We start from the raw sequence: 25,201 nt of genomic DNA, 5'->3' as shown, positions 1-25,201 counted from the left end.
TCACAGATAAAATCACAAAGTGCTGTACAAAAGAATAGGTAAAACAAACAATATAAAATGTATATACATATGTAAAATTAAAGTGACACTAGTGAAAACCCATCAACCAAAGGCTTTCCTAAATAAACATGTTTTCAGATCCTTTTTAAAAGAGACAACAGAGTCTGCCAGACGCATGGAATGTATGTAATGATTTCTTTTGCTAGAAATGAAAAAAAAAGCAGGTTATATATGTAGTCCATCCAGGGTTTTGATATATAATATTGTGCATTGTTTGTCTCTGATAAATAAATAAAGTAAACACCAAATTTCCAAAACTTCAATCTTGTCTTGAGCGTGCGCTGGAGGGCTGGTACGTCACATCCGCCGTTTCCCTCCGGAAGTACAGTTAATTTTTATTCACAGGGAAAAAAAACAGCTGTTGTTGAAAAAGAAAACATCAAAGTGAGTTTCATTGACGGATGTCTTGACTTTATCTTCTCGCAGACATTAGTACAGTAAGGACTACTCTCTCCGCTCTCTGCTCTGTCTGTCTGCCTGCTGCTTTTACTGACTTGTTCAGCGAGTCTCGTTTCGCTCATTTGTTGCGAGTTGGCTGCTGCTAGCTTTAGCTCCCATCACTGTGGACTTCCAGCTAGCAACACTAGCCACTGCTAGCTAGCTAACTGACCATTTTTAACTGTCTGCACAACTCCTGGTGACAACAATCTCTGTCGACTGTCAGGCAATCACTAAGATTATGTCTGTAGATGGGGAATAAGTGAGTAAATGTAGATCGTACATTGTGTGACTCGCTAGCCACCTAGTTTGACAGCGATTTATCACTGTTTATGTTCGACGCTAGCCTTGTTGTTTGTTAGGAAAACCAGGTAACAGTTGATGCATTTTGAAAAGGAATATAGGTCATACTAATATAACACTAGTGTTGAATTTACTTATTGAATATGAACACAAATCATTTTTGTCATGTCGTTTGGAGATGTATTCTTCTTCATCACATTTCTCTCAACCTAACCTAAAAGGAAAATAAAAACTGCAGGTTGCCTAGACAAAAATAGTTAATCCTAGCTTATTTTATTAAATAGTAACTTTAGGGTTAAGTTGGATCTCCTCTATTGTCCTGGCTTCAGCATGCAAATTGTAAATATTCTATTTTTGTCACATATTTTGACAGAATGCCAGCGCCAAAGAGAGGATCATCTCCTCATGATTCTCAGCCCAAGATGAGGAAGTTGGATGAGGATGGAGAGGCTCTGCCATCCAAAACTACACCAGCTACCAATAATAGGTCCCTTAAAACAGGAAATACTCCAGAAAAGACAGCAGCCCCACGGACTAAGAAAAAACTTTGTGCTTCAGCTGAAGGGGGGAATAAACCAGCCAAGTCATCCAAACAGAGTTCCCCTCCAAAGGATTCCAGCAAAACCATTTCTGACCCACCTGTCAAAAAAGCCAAGCTCCTGAAAGCCACAAGTGCCTCCTGCGGAGAAGCTCCCTCGCAGAAAGTTTACTCCAAAGCTTCCCTGAAGCGAACAGCCTCCACAGAGTCTGAGGATGAGTTGAGTAGTGATAGTAGTAAGACTGACCTCTTCAGAGAGAGGGATGATGGCGACAAGGCCCGCTGCATCAGAAAATATTCTAATCGCGTCAAAGCTAAGCGCAGGGTTGAAGAGTCAACGTCTGACCCACAGGAGACAGGCCAAGGGTCACCATCTGCACCGGGAGACCCTGTTCAGATGGACCACAATTATGGTAGATTTTCAGATTCAAGTCCGGGAGAGGCTAATCAAGATGATAAAAAAGAATCTGCACAGTCAGTCACTGAAGGAGAGACACAAGAAATGTCAGTTAATGCACCACAAGCAGAGTCAAAGGAAAGCGTAGTCTCTATAGGAGGGAGTGCAAAAGCTAGCATTGAGTTTGAGTGTGCAGCTGATGAAAGTAAACATGAGGAATTTAAAATTTTAGAAAGCCAAAAGCTCATAGATAATGAAGCACTAGTATCATGTAGAGAAATATTAGACTCTGCAACGGCAACAGCTGCAGTGTCACCTTACCTCACATCTGAGGCAGGGGGAAAGGAAAAGGAGGACGTTGCCTTCAAAAGCCAAAAGGATGTAGATAATGAAAGACTTGCCACGTCAGCGGAAACACTATATTTTTGCACTGGAGAGGCAAATCCAGGCTGTGAAGGTGAAGTACAGGTAAATGAAAGAACATCTTGTAAAAGTCAGACAGATGTGAGCAGTGAAACTGAAACAAATGAGACCACAGAGACCGTTTCTGAGGAGATAAAGCTGGATATGAAATGTAAAAGTAAGGAAGAAGAGATTCAAATGAAGGGAGAGATTGAAGCAGCCAGTGTCTCTGCAGGCTATAGTGATGTAGAAGATAACGCATTGTCAAACAAAACAAACTCTGCACCGGAAAAGATCCTGGTAGAAGGTAGTTCTCCAGAGGGTCAGACTGAGGAAAATCTAACAACAACAGCAACAACAACAACAACAGAGTCTGTTGGCAATCCAGGGACTCAAACAGACCTCAGTGTCAAAATTCAAGTTACTTTCAAAGAGGAATCAAAATCTGAGGATCGAGTGAGTCATCAAGGGCCAGATGCCATTACCAACTCATGTGACGGTGTGAACAAACTAGTCAGAAAGTCTGAAGAAAGTGAAAGGAAAGGAGTCGAGTTCCTGTCGACTCAGACTGTTGCTGGTCCTGGGTCTTTGGCTGAGCTACAACTGAACCAAGTGGTGATGGACAAGATAACTGACAGCTGTTCTGAAATACTGACACCTGATTGTGAGTCTGTTCCTGAGCAAAGTCAAAGCGATGTGCTCTCCGATTGTTTCACAGTCTCAGAGGGTCAGACAGACGTGGACATGCACACTAAGATAACATCAGAGGAGCGCTCTGACCTAGCCCCTAAAGAGGATAAACAAAACCACAAAATGAAAGACCACATAACAGAAATACCTGTTAAAGTCAAAGAAGATGCTATGATAAGTGAAGAAAAAGAACAGGAGATGAACTTTGAATGTGCCACTGCGCACACTGAGATTTCTAATCAAGCCGCTTCACTGGAAATACAAAGCCAAAAGAACCAGGAAGTCAGTGAATGTGCCACAGACATATCTACAGAATTTAACGAGGATCATGCATTACATTCTAAAATAATGGAAAATGAAGAAAACAAGAACTTTGAACGTACTAATGGACCTGAGACACAGACTACAACGGCATCAGAAATGTCTAATCCTGCATCTACGGCGGAAGTACAAAGCCAGGAGAGGCCAATAGACGGTGACCTCACCACAGACATGTCTGATAAAGCACAGAAATGTCCAGTTGCAAATTGTCAGCATGCCAAAGATGAAGGCAGGGTTGATGATGAATGTGTTGCTGCTGCTGAAAATCAAATAGAAGTGGACATGCAGACAACAACGACATCAGAGGAGATATCTAACATCGTACCTACTGTGGAAATAGAAAGCCAGGATGGCAGTGAACCTACCACAGACATATCTGCTGAACTTCATGAGGATCATACGGTTGGAAATATGGAAAACAAGGTGAACTTGAAATTGGTTACTGTCCCACAGAGTCCAATAGAAATGGAAATTCAGGCTACATCAACATCCGAGGTTTCAAATCCAGCTGCTTTGGTCGAAATACAGAAAAGCCAAATAGAAGTGGACATGCAGACTACAGCATCAGAGGAAATATCTAACACAGCACCTACGGTGGAAATACAAAGCCAGAAAAGTCTAAATGAAGTGAGTGTGGACACCGCAGCGACATCAGATGAAATATCTAACCCAGCACCTACAATGGAAATACAAAGTCTGAAAAGTCTAAATGAAATGAATGTGGACCTCGCAGCGACGACCGAGGAAATTTCTTACATGGCACCTACAGTGGAAATACAAAGCCAGAAAATTCTAAATGAAGTGAAAGTAGAGACTGCAGTGACATCAGAGGACATGTCTAACATGGCACCTACAGTAGACACTCAGGTCCAGAAGAGCCAAGAAATCATTGAACCTGCAACAGACATATCCGAGAAAGTTCAAGAATGTCTAATGATTCAGACTCCTGAAAGTAATGGAAATGAAAACAAAGTTAAAACAGAATGTGTCAGTGCAGCTGAGAGTCAAAGAGAAATGGATTTGCAGACAGCAGCAACACAAGAGGAGACCTCTGATCCAACAACTACAGTAGAAACACAAACTCAGAGAGGTCAGGAGGTCAGTGAACTCACAACAGACGCTCAACTGTTACATTTTTTTGTTGTTGCCAATACTGAGAGTGCAGAAAACAAGGAAAAGGTGATCACAGAATGTGTGGATGCTACTGAGAATCAAATAGAAATGGATGCGCAAACAACCCCAACGCCAGAGGAGATTTCTCACCTACCACCTACAGTGGAAATACAAAGCCAGGAGGTCAGTGAACTCAACACAGAAGTTCAAAAAGATCTAGTGACTGCAAGTTGTGAGCGTAAGGAAAATGAAGATAGGGTTACTGCTGAATGTGTTGATGTTCCAGAGGTTCAAATAAATATGGAAACTACTACAACGCCAGAGGAGATTTCTAATGCAGCACCTACAGCAGAACTGCAAAACCAGCGGATGGAGGAAGTCAATGAATCCGCTATGGTCTTATCAAATGAAGTTCACAACCCTCTTCCTATGGCTGAAAGTAAGGATAATGCAAACATGCAGACAGACCCTAGTGCTGCGGTTGTCCAAGGGGATATGGATGTAATAAGTGGATCGGTAGGAAAAGTAGATTCTGCTTTAGAAGAGGAAACAGGGAGACAAGTGATTAATGAAGTCAAAGGCGAGGCTGAAATCATTTCCTCTGATAAGGCTGACCAAACAGTCAGTGATATTGAAGGACAAGAAGGAGGAACTGAAAGCAATAAAGAGATATTTTTTGTTTGTGGCCAACCGGATGATGTTGATATTTTAATTCAGGCATCAGAAGAGCAGATTAAGACGGTTAATCAGTCAGAGGTTGAGATTCATGAAAACCAGATAGTGTATGAGCCCATTAGTAGTCCGGAGAGTAATGATGGTAGAGAGATTTCTACAGCATCAGAGGACCACGCTGGTGTGTCTTTACTGGAGATGGCGAACACCCAGCAGATGGAAGGAGATTCATCTACTAATGAAGAAAACAGCTGTAACCAACAACTGGACAAAGAGGGAAACGTCGAGCAACAAATGTGTGACAGCCAAGAAGTTGAAATGGAAGCACAAACTGTCAGAGTGCCAGAGAGTTGTGTCCCTGCACAGTTGGAGCAGAGTAACATGAATGTTGATGGGAAACAAGTTGCAGTGATCAGCTCTAGCGATGACATCAGCATGCCAGATGGCCAGTCAGAAGATGCACCAGAAAGTAGTGAAAGGAATGGGTATCCAGACTGCGTCAGTGCCACAGAGTCTCCTGAACAGGTGCAGGAGAACACTGGACTTCAGGAGGTTTCAGACGTCACGGTGACAACAACCACGGCCACCTCTGAGGTTGAAATACCAGATAGTACATCTGAGGAGTTTGTGATCTTAGAACCAATCCCAGCAGACGAAATTCACTTTGATATCGTCACTCGAGCAGCGGCTGAATCGGGTTTGTCAGACTCACCTTCAGAGCAGGTGAATCCAGACAGTGCTTTAGAAGGCGACGTGGAAAATGAAATGATTTTAAATGGTTCTCAACAAACCTTCTTCCCTGAGGCAGAAGTGCAGCAATGTCAAACAACTGATGAGATCAAAGTGACAAATTCAGGTGAGGTTTTAGATCAGGAGACCAGGCTGGGGAGAGAAATCTCAAATGAGGAAAGTGTTGAAGTTATTCAAAATGCTGACCACAGCCAGCAGCCATCATCTGACATGATGGATGTTAATACCTCAGAGGTTGAGATGGCAAACTCTCATGCTCAAGTCACAAATGAAGACTGCAATGCACTGGTGATAGAGAATGCTGAGGCTGATTTGTACCTGCAAGAAGTGCAGCTTCTGGAGGATATAGAGATTGGTCGTGAGATCGTAGTAGCCGAGGAAGAGAACGATGAAGATAGTGACATTACAATAATAGAAAATCCCCAGGAAACAGCTGAGGCAGTCCCTCCTAAAGAGTCTGAGAAAAAGGTTAATGAGAAAACTGGAGCTGACACTTGTGGGAGCAGCTTGAAGCAAAACAGCACAGCTGAAACGACTGAAGATGATAAAAAGGCAGAAAAACCCAAGAAACAACAAATGAACACACAGGCCAGAACCAAAGCCCGTCTGGCAGCTCTGGCTGAGCAGAAGGCTGCAGCATCTAAGAGAACAGCTAACAGACAGCAGCTGAACCTCTTAGCTTTGTGTCAGGAGATCGCAGAGGACATAGCTACAGACAGCATGCTGTTGAAGAGGATAGAAGAAGAAAAACAAGCAGCAGCAGCGGCGGCGGCAGCAGCAGCAGTAGCAGCAGCAGCTACGGCAGCCAATAGTGAAGCCAGCAAGAAGGAAAGTCCACCTGTTAACATGCACGGGGCAGACACTGTTAATGTTCCGACTCCTGCTGGACCAGAAGGGAGCTGTGCTTCAGGGACCCCTGCTGAGGAGGCACCTACGGCCCAGCCCTCAGTGGATGATTCAGCTGAGGCTAAGCCTGCTGCAGAGCCTGCCGCAGAGCCTCCAAAGAGGCGTTTCTTCGTCACACAGATTTCAGTGCCACTGAAAGTCCACGAGAAAAAGAAGCTAACTAGGTATCAAAGACTGAGACAGGTTGAACTGCAGAGAGAGAAAATGTCTTGGGCACGTGTAAAGAAACTTAAATCTGACCAAGCAAATCAGATGTTTTCAGACATAGATTGGCAAGTTCCCCTGTCTGCATCCTCTCCATTTTCAGTGAGTCCTGTGACCACAGCTCCTCCACCTGCAGCCAGTCCACCGAAAACACCTCTCCCATGTCCTGCCTCAACTAGCAAGCCTGCAACACCCAAGGCAGAAGTCCCTAAGGTTGACACTCCTAAGGCTGAACCCAGTAAGACTGAACCCACTGAAATGGAAACCCCCAAAAGTGAACCCACAAAACCTGAACCTGCCAAAGCTGAAGCCTCCAAAACGGAGACTCCTAATGCTGGAACCCGTAAATCTACAAGGCAAAGTAAAGCTCAAACTCTTAAAGAAACCCCTGCTCTGGGGCCCGTCCCAAAAGTGACCAGATCAGCAGCCAAGAGGGCCCTCCCAGCGGTACCCCCTCCCATGCCCAACGGACTTAATGGTCAAAAACCGAAGCCTGTCGAGTACAAGCCATACAGACCCAGGCCCAAGTATTCCTTTGATGACTTTGAACTAGATGATGACCCATTACCAGTAGCTCCAACAAAGCCCAGTCCTCAGTCAAGGCCCACACAGCCGACACGACCTAACGTTCAGTCAAACCCCACAGCTCAATCTAAACCCACGGTTCAGTCAAAACCCACAGTTTCATCACATCTTGCCAACCAGGCAAAACTCAAAGCTCAGACTACACCTGCTGGACAGATCTCAGGTCAGTCAAAGCCGACTGCTACAGCTACAGCTACAGCTCAGGCAAAGCCTGCCGGTTCCACCACTCCACAGTTAAAGCCTGCCATTGCGACAACAGCCCAGTCGAAGGCCACAGCTACTGCCGCGGCTTCTTCTAAACATGTTCCACCAGTTCAAGCTCAATTAAAGTCTCCTGTTTTGACAACACCTCAGTCAAAAGCTGTTTCAGCTCCAGGTCAGTCCAAGCCTGCTGCTTCTGTTTCTCCTCAGTTAAAGCCTGCTGGCAGTGGAGGTACAGCTCAGCTCCAGCAGTCAACAGCATCTCAGGCTGCAGGTTCAACCACGTCTGAGACAAAGCCTGCTGCTCCAAAGGCCGACGTTGGTTCAGTGCCTCAGAAAACCCCAAATCCACCGTCATCAGAAGATGGCAAATGCAAGGTAACTCAAAACTAAATTCTGCCAAAATCTGCATCACAAACAGCATTTTTTATGCTGTTTTTTTTTTTTTTTAAAGATGTTCCTCATCCCCTGTCTCTTTCCTACGTAGGATACAGCTGATCCCACCTCCTCCCTGCCCTCTGAAGACTCAAAAGTGTCTGATGACACACAGAAGAGTGAAGTAAAGCCTGCAGGTATGCATTTATTTCGCAGTTGGCATGATTTATTAAAATGTCTGTCATTTTGTTGTCACGTAAAGCTGAAAGAATTGAGTTCATGTTTTTGATTTCCAAAATTGTACTGGTGTATAATGATCTTACCTTTTCTTACAGTCACTGGTGTTGATCCTACTCTGGGGAATAAGACCGAGACAGCCGAGACAGCCGAGAAGGCATCGGAAAAACCTCAAGAGTAAGACGTTTCTCTCAAATAATTTGACATGTTTTTCCTCGTAGCAACAGGAATCTGAAGTAATGTGATGTGTGTATGTGTCACAGCAGAGCAGCGGAGCCACAAGATGACAGGACTCCTCTCTCTGATGCTTGTCTGCAAAAAGAAGTGAAGAAACTAAAGGAGGCTGACAAAGATGGCACCCAAACCATTATTGTGAGCACCTGTCTGTCATTATTATACATTGTTTAGCAAGTAGACTTTAATCTAGAGGTCAGAAATTACAGGTTAAGGCCTTTCAACAGAAATTCTTGTATATATTTGCAGGATGTATTTAGATGTGAGGAGTGATCTGTTGTTTTCTTTGTCTCGTAGGATGCAGGACAGAAGCATTTTGGAGCAGTGGCCTGTAATGTGTGTGGGATGCTCTACTCTGCTGCCAACCCTGAAGATGAATCTCAACATTTACTCTTCCACAACCAGTTCATCAGCGCTGTCAAATATGTGGTGAGAGAAAGTTTCCTTAAATTGCTTGTCTTATTATTTGTCTTACCTACTGTCTCAAAATATTGACTCATCAGGGCATTTTTCAAAAAAAACTACACTGAGGGAGCATCACACCGAGCATGTGTTGAGTAGTTTATTTGAATTTACCAAATAAATCATCACAGGAGTTATTACAGGAAGCGACTGTCAAGTATGTGGCATATACTGCAGGTATTAGTGTGAGTGAGATGCCTCCTCAATATTGGCTATGGAGCACACATTTGTTCTGACTCTCAACACCATTAACAACAGAATGTTGTGTAATAAAATGAAATGTGATCGCATCTTGAGTGTATAAAACATTACTCACGCTGACTTTTTATGATTTCAAAAAGGGCCACTCAGTATTCTAAATAGCTGATATTCTTCACGTTTAATACAATTAGTCACTTTTTTGTCATTTTCTTCAAATGACATTAAATTATCCCGTTAGAAAACAATGTCGTTGCAGCAGCATGCAAGAGGATGTAGCTATGAAATGATGGAGCGAGTCTCAAATATATCTGATAATAATAACACTTAAATAGATTATATGACCAAATTAATGAAACAAAAGTAGAACAATCTGAAGTAAAGTTTATGAAGAACAGTATGCATATTTGCAATATTTGTAGCACATAGGAAGTTACTGTATATAGCAAATGAAGAGCATGAAGTTCAAGATTTGTATTTGCCATTACCAGACAGTCCAGGAACATAGGAATTCTTGTGCAGGCTCTTTGAGTCAAGTAAAAAGAGTTAAGGGCAAAGAAAAGCACACCGACTAAAATAGATAATAAAAGATTATACAAGGTAAATAAAATACAATAAGACAAAAAAAACTTAGATACTATGCAAAAGAGTGCAAAAAATATAATAAATTATGAAAACTGTAACTGGAGTACGAGTACTACTGTAAACCAGGAGCTGGTAAACATACTATACCAAAAGAAAAGAGGATGCTTTTGGTTGGGAAATGAATGCCTCATTAGGACAATAAAAACATTGCTTTAGGGTTTCTTTTACATAAATTCCCTCTTTTTTCCCTCATTTATTCAGGGATGGAAAAAAGAGAGGATACTGGGAGAGTATCCTGACGGCAAGATCATTCTTGTCCTGCCAGATGATCCCAAATATGCTCTGAAGAAGGTACAGTATGTTGAGAGGAACTAACCTTTGCCGTCAAAGGATTATGTAACATTAGTGGGTATCACTGATGAGGACAGCCCCGCTAAAGCAAAAGCATTGTTTTGGAAGTGGATAATGTAAATTAGAACGCAAGGTTGTTGTTTTTTGTTCCTTATTTGCTGTATTCTTAGAAGCCTTTTTCAGCACCAACACCCAGCATATGATTTCTTCACTACACCGTAACTGTTTGTTTCTCAGGTCGAGGAGATCAGGGAGATGGTGGACAACGACCTCGGCTTCCAGCAGGTGGAGACCAAGTGTCCCTCTCAGACCAAGACCTTCCTCTTCATCTCCAATGACAAGAAAGTGGGCGGATGCCTTATAGCAGAGCACATACAAGAGGTAAGAGAATGCAATCTCGTATGTTTGATGTACGTTTACTATGTAAAAACAAATCTAACAACAGACTGCATTAGTTTTAAGTATACTGAGCCTTGTGAATGCTTACAGGGATACAGGGTGATTGAGGAGCCAGTACCGGAGGGTTCAGAGGGAGAAAAGGTGATGTTTGAACGTCAGAGAGCCTGGTGCTGCTCCACAACACCGGAGCCGGCCATCTGCGGCATCAGCCGCATCTGGGTGGTCAACATGATGAGACGCCGGGGCATCGCCTCACGCATGCTCGAGTGCCTCAGGTCAGTGTGTTTTAGAAAGCCATCAAGATCTGATGTTATATCACCTCAAAAATAAATGGACATCATTAAGACTTGTTGATGATGTTTCTGTTTTTCCTGCACAGGAACAACTTCATATACGGCTCATACCTGAGCAAAGATGAGATCGCTTTCTCCGACCCCACACCCGATGGAAAACTCTTTGCCACACACTATTTTAGCACTTCTCAGTTTTTGGTTTATAACTTTGTGAGTGGAACAAGCTCGTCCCAGCCCAACGCTGATGCAGTATGACAGTCTTCAGGAGAGGTAACCATGGATTTAACTGAGACGCCCACTGACCAACGGGACACACCGTCACTAAACAGTGTCTGATGCAGAATCTGTATTTGCGTAACCATTTAAAAAAAACTACAACTGTAAATTACTCCTTGGAGAGGACACATTGGTTTAAATCTCAGGATGAAAACAACGAGGTGTTGTTGACATTTTCTATTAATTCACCCCCTTAATTCCTCCCCGAATAGTATTTTGAAAAAAGAAAAAAAGAGTATTTTCTTTATACATTTTTAAGTAAACAATTGGTTTTATTAGAAGTATAGAGTTTACATGCATGACCCGAGAGCAATAGAAAACAAGGAGCATTTCATTGGAGAAGCATAAGGTTGACCGGCTGCATTAAATAAAATGGTTATGTTGGAGTTTTGTTCTCATTCTGTTTGAATGTTTTTTTACTTACATTATGTAGTAAACTACAGTATGTGTACATTGAGGGTTTTCTCATGTCAATCTTTTAACAGGTAAAAGCGATTCCGCCCTCGTCTCAAGTTTTGTTTTTAAGCTTAAAGGTCACGACTGCACGATTTCTATTGGGCGGTTAAAGTTGTCGTTTTTCCACATCAGTCCCCCTGATTTCACTGTCATGTTTATTTGTAACATTTCAAACTTATCACCCAAACCCGGTGATTTAATCGGAAGGACTCATTTCAACAACCTGGTTAAGGAGATGTGGGTTAGAGAACTGTAGCTTGGGCATTAATTGTGTGCTCTATGTTTCTCAGATCACTTTGTCTGAAACGTTTAGTTTTCCAAGCTGAGCCATACACTGTACACCATTTAGCAGGGCATTGTAGCCTATACTGTATGGGTGACGTATTTTAATTTCACAGAGGCTGTCTATTGCTTTGTTTGTGCCTGAATGAATAATGTGGGACTAAATATTTCGATTTGTTTATGTTTTCTTAGCCATACTTTATGGCTTTTTATTGAGTTAGTGTAGAGTATCATCCTCCTATTCTTTAGTAACAACAAATTAAAATGTATATCAAATTATCATGTAGAGTTATGCATACTATAACAACATTTATAATGGATGAGCAAGGTCTTTTGGCTCAGGTGTTAAATGGTATTAGGGAGTGATGGTAAATGGCATTTAGGTTCAGCCTTTATGATCACGAACAGGAACATTTGCTCAGTGATCAACATGAGGAGTTGAGATGAACCTCTGCCACTCTCAACACAGATCTACAGTATCATTGTACTCCATCCCTTATTTTCTTCTTCCTTCTTGTTAAAGCAGTTGCTTTTAGAAAGATGTGTCGTGTAAGAAAAAGAAATTTGATTTATACGAGGCTGTTATGTAAATATTTATTTAAATAATAAACGATTTAAAACAGTTTCGCTGGCTCGGTTTTCTTTTCTTTTTTGCTCGAAACAACAGGTGAGTGTGTGATTATTTGCTCTCGGAGACTTTCACCTTTCTACAAAAGGTAAACATGCTACTGACCCCCTTTACCTCCTACTGACTATGTGTTGTAGTATTGGTCACTAATGCCATCTAGTGGATATTGTTATTTTTAAACATTTGTGTGTCAAGTGACATTTAAAAGATTTTACTTTGCATTGTTTTGATGTAAAATTATCTCCAGAATGGTATTAACATTGTTAGTTATTAATGGCGCATATATATATATATATATATATATATATATATATATATATATATATATATATATATATTAGGGGTGTGCAAAAAAATCTATTCATATTCGAATCGTGATTCAAGCTCTACCGATTCAAAATCGATTCATAGAATTCCAAAAATCGATTCATATTTTTTTAATTAAAAAAAAAAGTTTAAATTTTTTTTACATTGTATGTCTACTGCAATCACATGGGAGAAGTAACTACATTTACATACTGTGAATCGTATTTTTAATCGAGAATCGTTTTTGAATCGAAAATCGATATTGAATCAAATCGTGAATCGTGACTTTTTTGAATCGTGCACCCCTTATATATATATATATATATATACATTTGAGATAAGTGTCAAATGTGGGAATTGTCTTGTTTTTTCTTTGTAGTTGCAGATGTAAACACTCCCCAACTCCTCCTCCTCTTAGTGCATTCCTCGACACTCCTGTCACAACACGGACCAGCTCGATGGCAGCTTCTGAGAAACAAAACGGCCTAAGAACAACATGGATACTTCCTCAGGCAGAGAGTGAGAAAACAGCTCCTCAGAGATCTGATACTAATCAGCAGGAGAAAACAACCGAGCTGAGCTTCCTAAGGTATCTTTAACACAACGGTCACCTCGGCCTGTTGACTTTCACTGACACTAGGATCATCTCAATCATCTGATTTTCCCTTTGAGACTGAATAGACATTATGTTTAATCCAATCGAGAATCTGTGGATATTTGACTGGATTTAGTCTGTAGAAAACTCATCACAAAGTAAAAGAGAATACCCAACATTTGTAAACACAAACTTTTATTCTTACACGTCAATTTAAAGACACAAAATTGTCACAGCTGCCACATTGAAACCATAGAACCACCTATCCTAATTATAAAGGTCAAGTTATCGTAGATATGCATTAAGCTATGGTTACTTAGTGAAAATCAATGACGTCTTATTTACACTTTAGACAACCAATATGACATTAAATCAAGCATCAGACTGAGTATTTACTGACAATTTCTACCATTTGCACACCTGAACGTTATCCCAGACCTGAGATGGGACCACAAACTGATCCATTTATTCAGTGCAGTGGGGATTGGCCTTGTTGCATGACATCTGCGGGACATTGGATCTGTTTTAAGAGTTTTAAAACAAGATTACAGTAATGCTCTGGGTACTTGATCTGTTGACAGGCAACCTATAAAAAGAAAAGAGCTGCTCTGGAGTGTGTGTGGCAAATACACAATCACAATGTTAGGAGAGAAAAAAATTCACTTCCACTTTAAACAAGGAGCATAAACTGATAAATTGATCACAAGCTCTTAACATACATGGTAAAGTATGAAGGTTGAATAAACATGAATCCATTGGCATGTAACACATTCAGCATTTGGCTCAAATGAGTTGACATGATAGTGTATTATGCCAAGGCTATGGCAACATCAAAATGTAGGCACCAAAGACAATATATTATGCTGTAGCCCAACAATGTAGACATATATAGACAGAAAAGTCCTTAGTGTTGGTTTTGTGGTTGTATTTAAAAAAAGATAAAATGTCCTTACAGGATGGGACAATTCTGACCACAAAAATTGTAAAGTATGTCCAACATATCAGGCTCCGGGATCCTGCGCACAACACCCTGACCTTTCCCAGGCTGCACAACTACAGGTGGAGGCTCTGTCAGCGGGTGCACTTTGTTATCCATCATCTTAAAGTCAATAACACCAACACAGGGCAGTGTGCCGTTCCTCTCTGCCCACATTTTAGTGTCCTCTGAATTGTCCTTTGTATCTACGATACTGTCATAATTCGCGCTGCTCTTGCTAACGGTGCTCAGGTCATCCTGGCATGTATATGAGTCACTAGAATGGGGCAAAGAAAAGTAGGTGCACTTTCTTGAAAAAGACGACTTCTTGTCTTCTAGTTCAGACTTTGTGCTGAAAAGGGAATATGTGTTCTCTTCTGTATCCTCACACATTCCTTCGCCTTGAGGAGAGTTTAAGTTTTTGTTTATTCCAACCGGGTCTGAAACAGACTTTCTGATCAGTGTGTTTTCTCTAAGGAGCCATTGATCATTATTAATAGGGACACTTTCTTCAGGCCTGACTTGTACATTAAAAGCAACATGTGTTGCTTCACTTAAGGTGTCTAGTGCATTAGAGGAATTGAAGTAAGACAGCTCAGACATTGCTTTGGACTGGGCTTTATGGAAGTGAGAGAAAATGCTTGAATGTTCTTTCTTTTTCTGTTTTGGCGCAGATGAGGGCCTTTCACTTGCTTCATCATCAGGTTTAGCTTCTTTCTTGCCATAAAGCCTTTCAATTGTTCTTCTCACAAAGCCTTTAGTGATGGATTTCCGTGCTGAATCATCTTCGCTGCTAGACAGCTCACTTGAAGTCAGAGACTGATACCCGCCACTAGCTGAGGTCTCTGCTCGTAACTCGGACCGCTCCGATATCTTCTGGCTCGGGAAACGTCCAGGTCCGTGTGGGATATCTGTGGCACTCTTTGCCAGGAACATTTGCCTGATGGATCTGACCCTGTTGCTTTCAGGCTCTGTTGTTATAACGCCACAGGAATCGTAGCTAAAAGATAATGACGACTGACGAGCTGATCGGGTGCAGGGAGCCGACTGAGATGAGGGCGATTCAGAGGGTGAATCCTCAATGTCCGACTCAAGAGGGGCGTTTTTTTGTGAGCAACGTCTTGTGGCGGAACTTTCTGTTGTCTTTTGGGCATTGGCAACCTGTTTTTCCAGAAGAATTACTCTCTCTGCGACAGATTGGGATATTATTGCTTCAGATTGATGCTTGAGTTTTTCCACAGCCTTTTCACATTTTGTATTTTTCGACTGTGTTGCCACTGGAGGAGCTTTCAGGTCTTCTGTTAAGCTCTTTTCTTTATATCTGTCCATATTGGCATATTCCTCTACTGAGCTGGACTCTTTTTTGCCGTAGCTTAATTCTTCTTCATGCAAGCTGTTGGTCTGTTCATCTTCGACCTTTGGTTGCTCTACCTCTGCATGTTCTTCACAGCTGCTGTGCTCATTCCCACTATCCTCATCGGCATTAAATCCATAACTCTTTGTTAAACTTTCAGACTTTATGAAACTGCTATTGTCTTTTTTCGTATATAAATCCTGATTTTCTATCAAATTGCTTAGATCCCCTTCTACAGTATTCTGGCTTTTTGTCTCTTCAGAAATGTGTGTATGTTTACATTTAGTTTGTTCTCTGTGATCTGAAAGATCATCAAGGTGTTCTTCCTCCTCTACCTCATTGCCAGACATACTTACCTCAGTAAAAACCTTTAGCTCTTTACATTCAACCTCAGGCTGCTCTTCCTCTGAGAATGGCTCATCCACATGTGAGTTACATGTGCTTTCATCAACACTGACATTTGGTCCTATAGAGCCTGCTTGACAGTCAACCTCAGGCTGCTCTTCCTCTGAAGATGGCTCCTCTACATCTGAGTTACATGTGCTTTTATCAACACTAACATTCGGTCCTAAAGAGCCTGCTTGACATTCAACCTCTGACATCTTGTTTTGACTATCAGGGCTCGATATTCTTTCCTTCCCTCTTACATTCCCTTCTACATAGTAATCTGAGCATGGTTGCTTCTCCCCTTCCTCCTCAGAGTGACTTTCATGGTTGGACAAGTCGTCACTAGCCTTGCTCTCCTGTTGTATCTCCTCACATTCAACGTCTGATTCCTCTGAACTATGTTGCTCACCTGCTTCTGAGCTGGATACACTTTGCTTACAGCTCGCATTCGGCTCCAAATCTTTAATGGCACTTAACATGTTTTGCCCCTTCTCATCTGAACCTGACTCGTCATCATGGGTAAGCTCATTCTCAGGCATACTCTCTTCACTGGGCATCCGCAGCTGATTACCTCCTATGTGTCTGTCCTCTACCTCAGAGATACGGCTGTCTTGTTCAAAACGGTTCTTACTGCTTAGTACTCCATTCATTTTAGCCTTTTCTTGCTCTTCATTGTGGCTTTGCTGCTCGTTATCTTTTGCAAAAATCACTGAGCTGTAAAGCTGCCTTGCTTCAGGTATCGGTTTATCAATAGGTTCAGCTGGTGGACATTTGGCCACACCACTCTGCCCATATAGGCTGTCTTTAGTTATACTACCCATGCTGCGTTGTTTTGGCTGGTTAATGTCTGTGAATTTTTTAATGATGGAGCTCACATCAACATTAGCTTTCTCATCTTGAGTAACATCCCTGACATTAACATCTTTTTTGGAGAAATCGGATATATTTCTGTTATCTTTTGGTTTCGCTTTTTCAAGCTTTTCTTCATCTTCACTGTCACTTTTGACACCCATTGAAAGAGAGGTCAATTCCTCCTTGAGCTTCTCAGGTATGTAAAGATGATTCACAATCTCATCAATGACATTTTTGTCAATGTCACAGTCTTTTTCAGGACTGGCCTCAGTCACACATTCTTGCTCTGGATTATTCGGTGTTGAGCCGCGACTCTTGCATTTGTTGCTGAGATCCTGAAAGCCCTTCCAACTTTGCAGGAGCTGCTTCGAAGCTGACTGCTGTAAATTGGACAAACTAACTCTTAACTCATGGGAATCCTCAATGCTGGCAATTTCTCTGAGAGAATCAATCATTTTTAAAGCCTCGGCACAGCTGACATTGTTTGCATTCAGCTCATCCATATTTAGGTTAGTTAGGCCTTCCTTTAGGGTCATCACAGACAAGAAAGCAAGAAGAGCTGTAGTTGATGAGCCAAACGTAGAGGCCACATGAGAGGAGAAGTCAGGCAGGCTGTTGGACTTTTCCAGACACGATGGACGTTTGTTCTGTGTGATTTGTCTAATTGACTTTATTGAGTAGCAAATTTTCTCAAGCACAGGTTTTATGTTTGGCTGATTTGCGATGTTTAAAGGCTGTGGCATTATTTGTGTTATGGATTTCTCTTGATCTGCTGGTATAAGGTCATCTGTCACTTTATTGTCATCACTCTGATTAGCTTTCAATGGCATTAGAGTGTTACAGTTTAGTGTTTTGTCCAGTTCAGCTGTTGATTTTATTGACTGTGGTGTTTGGTGATGCTTTCTTTGGGATGATGTTTTCTTATTTGTGGGCTCTGATGCATTGTCTGATGAGAGATTTCTGGGGAGCAACTTTCCACTTGACTGGTGTCTGACAGGTGGTGACCCCATGTCCAGAGACTGAGAATATGGAGACCGTCTCTTTTGTAATTTAGATTTATAAAGCTTTCTTTCAGAGGAAGGGCTAGCATTTGGTGTTGCATCTCTTCGGATTCCAATATTTGGTGACATAGTTTTATCCGGTAGGAGGTTATGTAATGATGATAACTTTGGAGAGTTGTGAGAAAGTTCCGAAGAGAATTTCTTGGTTTGGGATTTTCTCTCTGGGGATGGACTGCTCATAAGTTTTTTTACCAAGAGTTTAGGAGATTCTTCTTTTTGAGTTAAAAATGGTGTTCTATCCATTTCTGTCTTTCTAAATGAAAGATCACTTGGTGTTGGAGCCTCACTTGATGAAATACTAACTGGTGGTATTCTCTCTTCAGTTGTTAAACTAGTAGCAGAAGTACAACATGACGGACTACTTTTCAAATTGAAGATGCCGTTTGATTGCTGGGTCTCTTCTGGTGGGATTTCACTCGGCCATTGTGTCCCTGTTGAACAGATGCTGTTTGGCAGCACATTATCACCCACTATGTTGACGGGAGTAGATGATGTGCTTGTCTCATCACTACATAAAGTATATTTATCCAGGCAAGCCTTTCTGAGAGACATTTTCCTGTCAAACGATATATTACTGACCAAAGGGGCCCGTTTAATAGATGGAGCTCTTGGTAATGTTGCTTTCCTCTGCGTGGAAGGAATGTCAGTCTGAATTGATGTTGTCATTTCCATTCTGTGGTCGGTAGGTGATATGGCCTTGTCAGATGTAGGGCTGATGGATAATGGATTATTATCTGATGTTTGACTGCTAACAGATGAGAGCCTGTATAGTGGGCTGCTGACCACTGAGAATGCATCCATCCTGCAGTATTCAGTGTTTGACAGCTCTGTATTTTCAGCAGGTGGTGGTGATGGTGGTGGTGGTAGATCCATTGAAAGTGTATTGGAAGGTGTTGCTTCTTGAAATGACATTTTAATCGGATTGGATTTATTTTCTATTTCACTGTCTGATGGCATTTCTGTTGCCATCTCATTAGTAGGTGGAATTTTTTCAGAACAGTTATGAGTCGAGAGAGGCTTTATTTCTTCTATATTATTCTGAGCTAAACTACTGTAGTTTTCTGTGTTTGTTTGATTATTGGCGATTTGCTGATTGACGGGGGTTTTCTCCATTGATGGACTTGGCGATTTGTTTTCAAAGGACTGGATTTTTTGTTTGACAGATGCTCCTAGCTCATTCTCAGGCAGTAGGTCAGTTTTTAGAGATTGTATTTCTGATGTGTAGTCTAAACACTTTACCTCCTGTGCCACAATTATAAAGCCATTCTTATTTTCAGACTCCCCACACCTGCTGTCACTTTCTGTTTGTACAAGAACGACTGCTTCTAATTTTTTACTTTCCTCATCTGGGTAGGCTGTGGGGTTAAGGTGGGCTTTCTCCAGCCAGTTTTCCACATATTCATTGGTAACAAAGCTAGAGGAGTTAAAAGCAGGCAGTGGCATGTTTTTGCTGATCTCACAGCACTCTTTTTCGTTCTTTATCTCCTGATGCATTGATGTCTGCCGTGTCAGTATTCCCCGTGGTTGGCTTACATCATTTGGAGCAACATTCAGGCAGATTTTTTCAAAAGGAACTGTCTCACTCATAGTTTCTTTCAATGCTGATGGTATGCTTGGGTCTTTGAGAATACATTGTATTGTGTCTTTAGACAGTTGTGAGCTCTTTGTTGTAACACCCCTGTCATTTTGTGTTGGTACCTTTTTAAGCTTCATCACTCTTTTTGCTGATTTTGATTTATTCCCATAAATTTTCTTAATGAACCCAGCACTGGAGAAAGTTTTCACTTTCTTACTTTTCTTGGTTGCTCCTGCAGAACTTTCTTTTTGTCTTTTCCCTGGTGACATAAGTCGTTGAACACGTTTGTTGATTGCTTTGGGTTTTGGGGAAAGCCTCTTATCTTTATTGACTTCTCTTTGTTGGGGCTTGTCTTTGCCTTTAGTGGGCTTTGGGAATTGTTGTTGAGCATTTGTTGCTTGAATTGCACCAGTCCTCAGTGAAGGCAAGGTGAAATCAGGTGTTACTGACATGCTCTCAGTTCTCCAGATGCTAATTGACTCAGAAGCTGTCGATGGTCTCCAGAGCTGGGGTTCAAACTCATTACTGGAGGAGAGCTGTCCAGTTTCTGAAGTAGCTGGCCTGCAAAAGTGCATCTCAGAAGCAGACACACCCTGTGAACAAAGGTAGGTCTGCTGTTCATATACATGTAAGACCGTTTCAGTGACCTCCTCTCCACTGGATTCAATCTGTTGGATTTCAGCCATCCCTGCTGATTTAAATGTGGACACATTTCTGTTTATATTTTTGGCATCGACAGAGCCAAGATTTCTAGGTTTGGGCACTGGTATACTGCTACTCTGTTTGACCATGCAGTACTGCTCTGTCATGGCTCCATTTTCTGTCCGCTCTCTGTAGGAGTAAGAACCAATCGTACCTTCCTGAATCCCCTCTGCCGTTACTGATTTTAGGCTCTCCACTTGCTTTTTTGTAATTTGCTTGTGCCCCGGTGTAGGAGCTCTCCTAGGGGACACCACATCAGTTTGTACTTTGATATTATCCTCTTCATGACTACTCTCACTGAAAGCTCTATTGCCCAGTGATGGTGGATCTTCGTCATTGTTATCCTTAGTTTTGTTGATGGTGTCGATGGAGGCAGCAGGACTTTGTAAATCTAATGAGTTTAATTTAAGTGAGCTTATCTCCTGTTCTGCCTCAGGCTCTGGTAAGCAGGTCCCATTTAGCTGATTGGCTACACTTGAGCGTGACAGAGTGGTCGTCCAATGGATGGTTTCCTCTTCCTTAATTGTCAGCCGCACCTTCATCTCCACTGTCATACTACCATCTTGGTTCACTCGAAAGGACTTTTCAATGTCATCATCTGAGGGCAGCAGGCTCTCCTGCTCTTCAGCTCCGACGCCAAGGCAGGTGTCAGGTGTTTCTGGTACTGACTCCAGCATACGACCTGACTCCAACTCGACCTCGACAGAGTGACTGGGTAGGTCGCATGAACTTCCTGCAATGGAGTTATGGATCCGATTCACAATGTATCTCTCCGATGAGGGGGAGAAATTTCTTGACTGTGAAGTGTATGATAGTGACTTCTTTTTACCTTTTCAGTCAGTCAAAAGAGCCAAAAGGGTACAAAAAATGTTCAGGTTGAAAAATAAAGTAGAAATCAGGCAAGGATTAAAGAGGTTAGGCAGGCAGTTTGAAGAGGAAACCCAAGAAGCATGAAAAGAGAAGAAAGAGAGAAAAAAGTTAGAAAGATAGTCCAACTATTCACAGCTAATGAAGAACAATAGCTGACAGCCACGTATACAGGGTATGTAGGTCATCCAAGGTATTATGCATAATATCATTTCCTCAGCACTTTGCCAATCTTCATCCCATGAGAGCAGGTAGATTATTGCAGACATGTTGTATGTGTCCATTTAATAAATGTTCCCAGCAACTAAACAAAACAAAATGATTGACTAGAGATAAATCCAAAAAAAAACAAATTCTTAAGTAAACTTACGTTTTAACGCCTTTAGTCTTCTGTGACCCATTCGTTTGGTCGGCAGCATTGTTGGAGCTGGTGATTTCTGTGCATTGTAGTTTGCATGCCTGAATGGCTCCCTACCCACAGCCACTACAGTCCCAGAGCACAATATCAAGCCTGGAATACTATCCACCTACAGACAGAGAAAAAAATGATGGAATAGATAGAATAGAACAATCTTGAATCTACATATGTTAGCAAGTGATATAATTACAAATAACCTGCATCTATATGTATGACAAGTCTAAATGAAATGTATTATTTGTTAAGATGGCACCTTGCCATACCAGCTGACTCTAAATGTATAAGAGATCATTGACCTAAAGCCTTACCGTGCAGTATCCCAGAATGCTTTTCTATGTATTAGGTTGACTTAAGAAGATTAACACTTTCTCTACTCATGTGACGGTTATCTACAGGCCAGGTTCCAGCCAGTCCTCTATGGGGCAATAATGACGCTACCAAAACCTAAAACTTATATATTTACGTTGTATTTGAACAGACTAATTTTAGGGGAATGTACATTTTTTTGCACTCTAAAATCTTTACAAAAATGTAACAAAGATATATACTTACGTATCCATTCAAATATAGTCTTAAGATATAAAACAATTATGTAATAATATGATCATAGTTTTGCAAGACAAGGCTATACTTGAGGGTACTTTCACATTTAAGATTGGGCCTGAATAACCTTGTCATTCAGTTTTTCATTTAATCTGTACAACAGGCTTTCAGTTTTCTTTGATTTCTAGGCATTAGAAGGGAAGGTTAAGTGAATATATTATGGTGTTTTTAGCAAGTTAAACAGTCTGTAGTGCTTGTAAATTCCTATTTTCTTCTTCCTAGAAATGAATTGTGTTGTATTGACAGAGGAGGACACTCACACGTCTGCCATCCGCTGTGTGTAATTTCAACACCTGGAATTGGATCAGCTCTGAAATATGTTCCAGGATAGACTCAAAAGTGAGTGTAGTCCTCTTGTGAAGCACCACAGTGTGTTTTACAGTGGGGTCACCATTGCGAAAAATCAGTAGCCTCTTTGGTGTGCGCACAAACATGTTCTGGCCAGGGAAAGACCTGCCCAGCTGCACAGTCCGACGACGGGAACTAACAGGCCTGGCGTTGTACCAGGGCGGGAGCTTCTTCCTGGCCAGTGCTAGGTTGATCGGTTTTACCTTACGGCTGTCGGAGCAAATGTAAGATTTTCCATCCACCAGTTCATCCAAAGTATGGACTGCATGAACCCCCCGGGGCGTGGTGATGTTCCTCACCCCAAACGGCAGGGGAACCTTTTTAGAAAGACTGTCCAGGAGCGCATCAAATGTTTTAAAGGTGCGGTTGTTGATGACCATGCGCAAGCCATTGAACTGAGAATCTCCACTTTTGTAGAAGCAGACTCTCTTCGATAGGATAGGATCGATGATCCTTGAGGTGCGTGGGGTGCTAAAGGTGTGCCCACTGCCCGAAGACTGGTCAGGGAGGATCCTCCGAAACTCTGTCTCATTCATCATCGCTGATTGGCTGGAAGGGAAAAAAGAGAAGTAAAGAACTAGATATTTAGTAGAAACATAAAGGTTTTCCCCTTTATGCTTCCCAGTTGATGTTCTGTGTGGTAGACAGTAAAATAAATGGTGAATTCCTAGTAAAAAAGCTTCCTCCTCAGAATCCATGGTGAGGAGCCCCAAAAGGTTTCTCAAGTTGCTTCTACAAATAAAACATTACACATTTTACAGTAAACAATAATCCTCACAGATATTGACAATTTGTTATGTCTAATTTTATGATTAGACGGATGTACAGTGCAGGTATAAAGCCTGACAAAAGCGCACCAGATGTCACGCATTCTCCTCCCCTCCAGCTATCTCTGCTATCTATTTTGTTATGGCACCATCGCTGCACCCTGAGCTTAACGCCGGGGGTGGCAGTAGCTCAGTCAGTAGGGAGTTGGGTTGGGAACCGGAGGGTCACTGGTTCATGTCCCCATACGGACCAACGTATGGTGGTGGACTGGTAGCTGGACAGGTGCCAGTTCACCTCCTGGGCACTGCCAAGGTGCTCTTGAGCAAGGCACCGAACCACCAACTGCTTGGGGCGCCATTCCATGGGCAGCTCCCTCACTCTTACATCTCTCCATTAGTGTACTGAGTATATAGGGACTGAGCATGTGTGTGTAATTCAGGCCTGTGTGAAATGTGTATAATAACAACAGAGTGAAAACATTGTAATTTCCCCTTGCAGGATTAATAAAGTATACATTACATTACAAATATTATTGTGATTGGTTAAAAGAATAAATACAAACAATCCAGAGCATTTTTCCCCGTGCAGCCAGACCATACTGTATTGCTGTCATCGCTGTTGGGATAGGTCTGGCAATGCGAGACTAGTGATGCAGTAACAAATAATCATACAAAGAGTAAAACATGGTTTGGCAAATGTATGATATGGCGTCTCTCAGGCGCCGTATGTCAGGCTTTATCCCAGCACTGTACATCAGGTGAGCCAGATTAGGTTAACACACAAACATAACACCATCTGAAAGAAAACTTCAGTGGTTCATAATGTGTAAACAGCTGATGTGAAAACAGTTGAGTGACGTCCTGCAAACATATGTTGTTTACTTTGTGAACTGTGCCCATTACGGAAATGACCTGATTTCTGGGAAACCTGCCACATGATTGGCATCGTCAATGATTTGATTAGCTGGGTTTTAACTACACAGGAGAGCCCTTAATAAGTGATACAGAAATGTTTGACAGATTGTTTTCGTATTTCTTTTGCCATACTTATTAGAGTATTAAAATAATTGTATACCACATTTAAGTGGTAGAAAATCTTTATAAAATAATCAAAAAATGTATATGACTTATTAAAGACGAAAGCCTATATTGAATCACATAACTAAACTGATGTCTCAAAGCACTTCTCTATGAATCAAAACTTTTTGAATATTAAATTGCTTAAAAAAATTAAGTGATAATTTGCAGGAGTTTTTCTTTAAACTGACTTTATTGAAAGTGACAAATTGTGATATTTCATTTTAAAATGTAAAAGTTGATAGATATTTTAAAATATATTATTTAGTATTAGTAGTTAGTGTAGTTTGTAGCAGCAGCAGCAGCAGTATTCATTTTATTTGTTAAAAGACCAACATATATTTATTTATTCAGGATGGAATATTTGTAGTAATTGTAGGTAACAGAATCAAAACAAAATGTGGTTAGAATATATGGTAATGGAATTTATAATGCTGCAAGTGTAACACATAAATACAGATTAAAAAGGAGGCAGTAAACAAGCAAATAAATATACAAAAATTGCAGGATTTGAAAGTAAACTCACCTACGTCGGCATCATGAAATTCCCAACCGTTTTGAAAGGATCCTTGAAATGTTATTCCGTGTTCTACTGTACATAATGGCTGCTGTCAAACTAACTGCACAGCAACAGTTTATTTCTGGAGGCACCGTCCTGGTTAATTTGCTTAATCTTTGCGCCAAGTTAATCTGCACTGCAAGTGCATTGCTTGGAAATCCTCTTCAGAAAGGTGTGTCACATAGATGTACGTAGAGCTGTCATAGCAGAGCGAAGAGGTGGACTCAGGACCTGTGGTTTATTCATTATATATTATATGTTAAATAGGCCAGAAACACATTTGTATAGAAGTTTTCCCATGGGAGTATATTGTCAATGGGGGTCTTTTTTGCGAAAACCAAAACTATAAAAAAAAAAAAAAACAATCCCCCCCAAAATTCACTCTTACATGAGACAC

The 25,201-nt window shown here is 41.4% G+C and overlaps 2 protein-coding genes across 8 annotated transcripts; one reads left to right on the top strand and one right to left on the bottom strand.

Moving 5' to 3' along the window:
* Positions 1-357: 357 nt before the first annotated feature.
* LOC116045279 (titin homolog) lies at positions 358-12,349 on the top strand. Of its 4 annotated transcripts, none has more exons than XM_035998044.1 (11): positions 360-497; positions 1,175-2,401; positions 2,432-7,958; positions 8,068-8,152; positions 8,291-8,369; positions 8,456-8,564; positions 8,724-8,855; positions 9,933-10,022; positions 10,260-10,403; positions 10,512-10,696; positions 10,801-12,349. In XM_035998044.1, exons 2-11 carry the CDS (start codon positions 1,176-1,178, stop codon positions 10,967-10,969), a joined length of 7,746 nt encoding a protein of 2,581 aa, XP_035853937.1. In that variant the 5' UTR covers positions 360-497; position 1,175; the 3' UTR covers positions 10,970-12,349. The 4 variants fall into 4 exon arrangements, with proteins under 4 accessions (XP_031148723.1, XP_035853937.1, XP_035853938.1 ...); XM_035998045.1 differs by having other exon boundaries at positions 1,175-3,803; positions 3,891-7,958; XM_031292863.2 differs by having other exon boundaries at positions 358-444; positions 1,175-7,958.
* A 1,091-nt stretch (positions 12,350-13,440) lies between these two features.
* On the bottom strand, positions 13,441-24,979 carry LOC116045300 (oxygen-regulated protein 1). Of its 4 annotated transcripts, XM_035998047.1 has the most exons (5): positions 24,776-24,941; positions 22,314-22,950; positions 21,403-21,559; positions 16,181-20,994; positions 13,441-16,078 (listed from the first exon to the last, which is right to left on the bottom strand). In XM_035998047.1, exons 1-5 carry the CDS (start codon positions 24,784-24,786, stop codon positions 14,207-14,209), a joined length of 7,491 nt encoding a protein of 2,496 aa, XP_035853940.1. In that variant the 5' UTR covers positions 24,787-24,941; the 3' UTR covers positions 13,441-14,206. The 4 variants fall into 4 exon arrangements, with proteins under 4 accessions (XP_035853940.1, XP_031148758.1, XP_035853941.1 ...); XM_031292898.2 differs by having other exon boundaries at positions 13,441-20,994; positions 24,772-24,979; XM_035998048.1 differs by lacking the exon at positions 16,181-20,994 and having other exon boundaries at positions 13,441-13,843; positions 24,776-24,953.
* Between the last annotated feature and the right edge of the window lie 222 nt (positions 24,980-25,201).

Source organism: Sander lucioperca, chromosome 23 (assembly GCF_008315115.2).
Source record: "Sander lucioperca isolate FBNREF2018 chromosome 23, SLUC_FBN_1.2, whole genome shotgun sequence".
Classification (NCBI taxonomy): domain Eukaryota; kingdom Metazoa; phylum Chordata; class Actinopteri; order Perciformes; family Percidae; genus Sander; species Sander lucioperca.
This window is presented reverse-complemented; position numbering and strand designations above follow the sequence as displayed.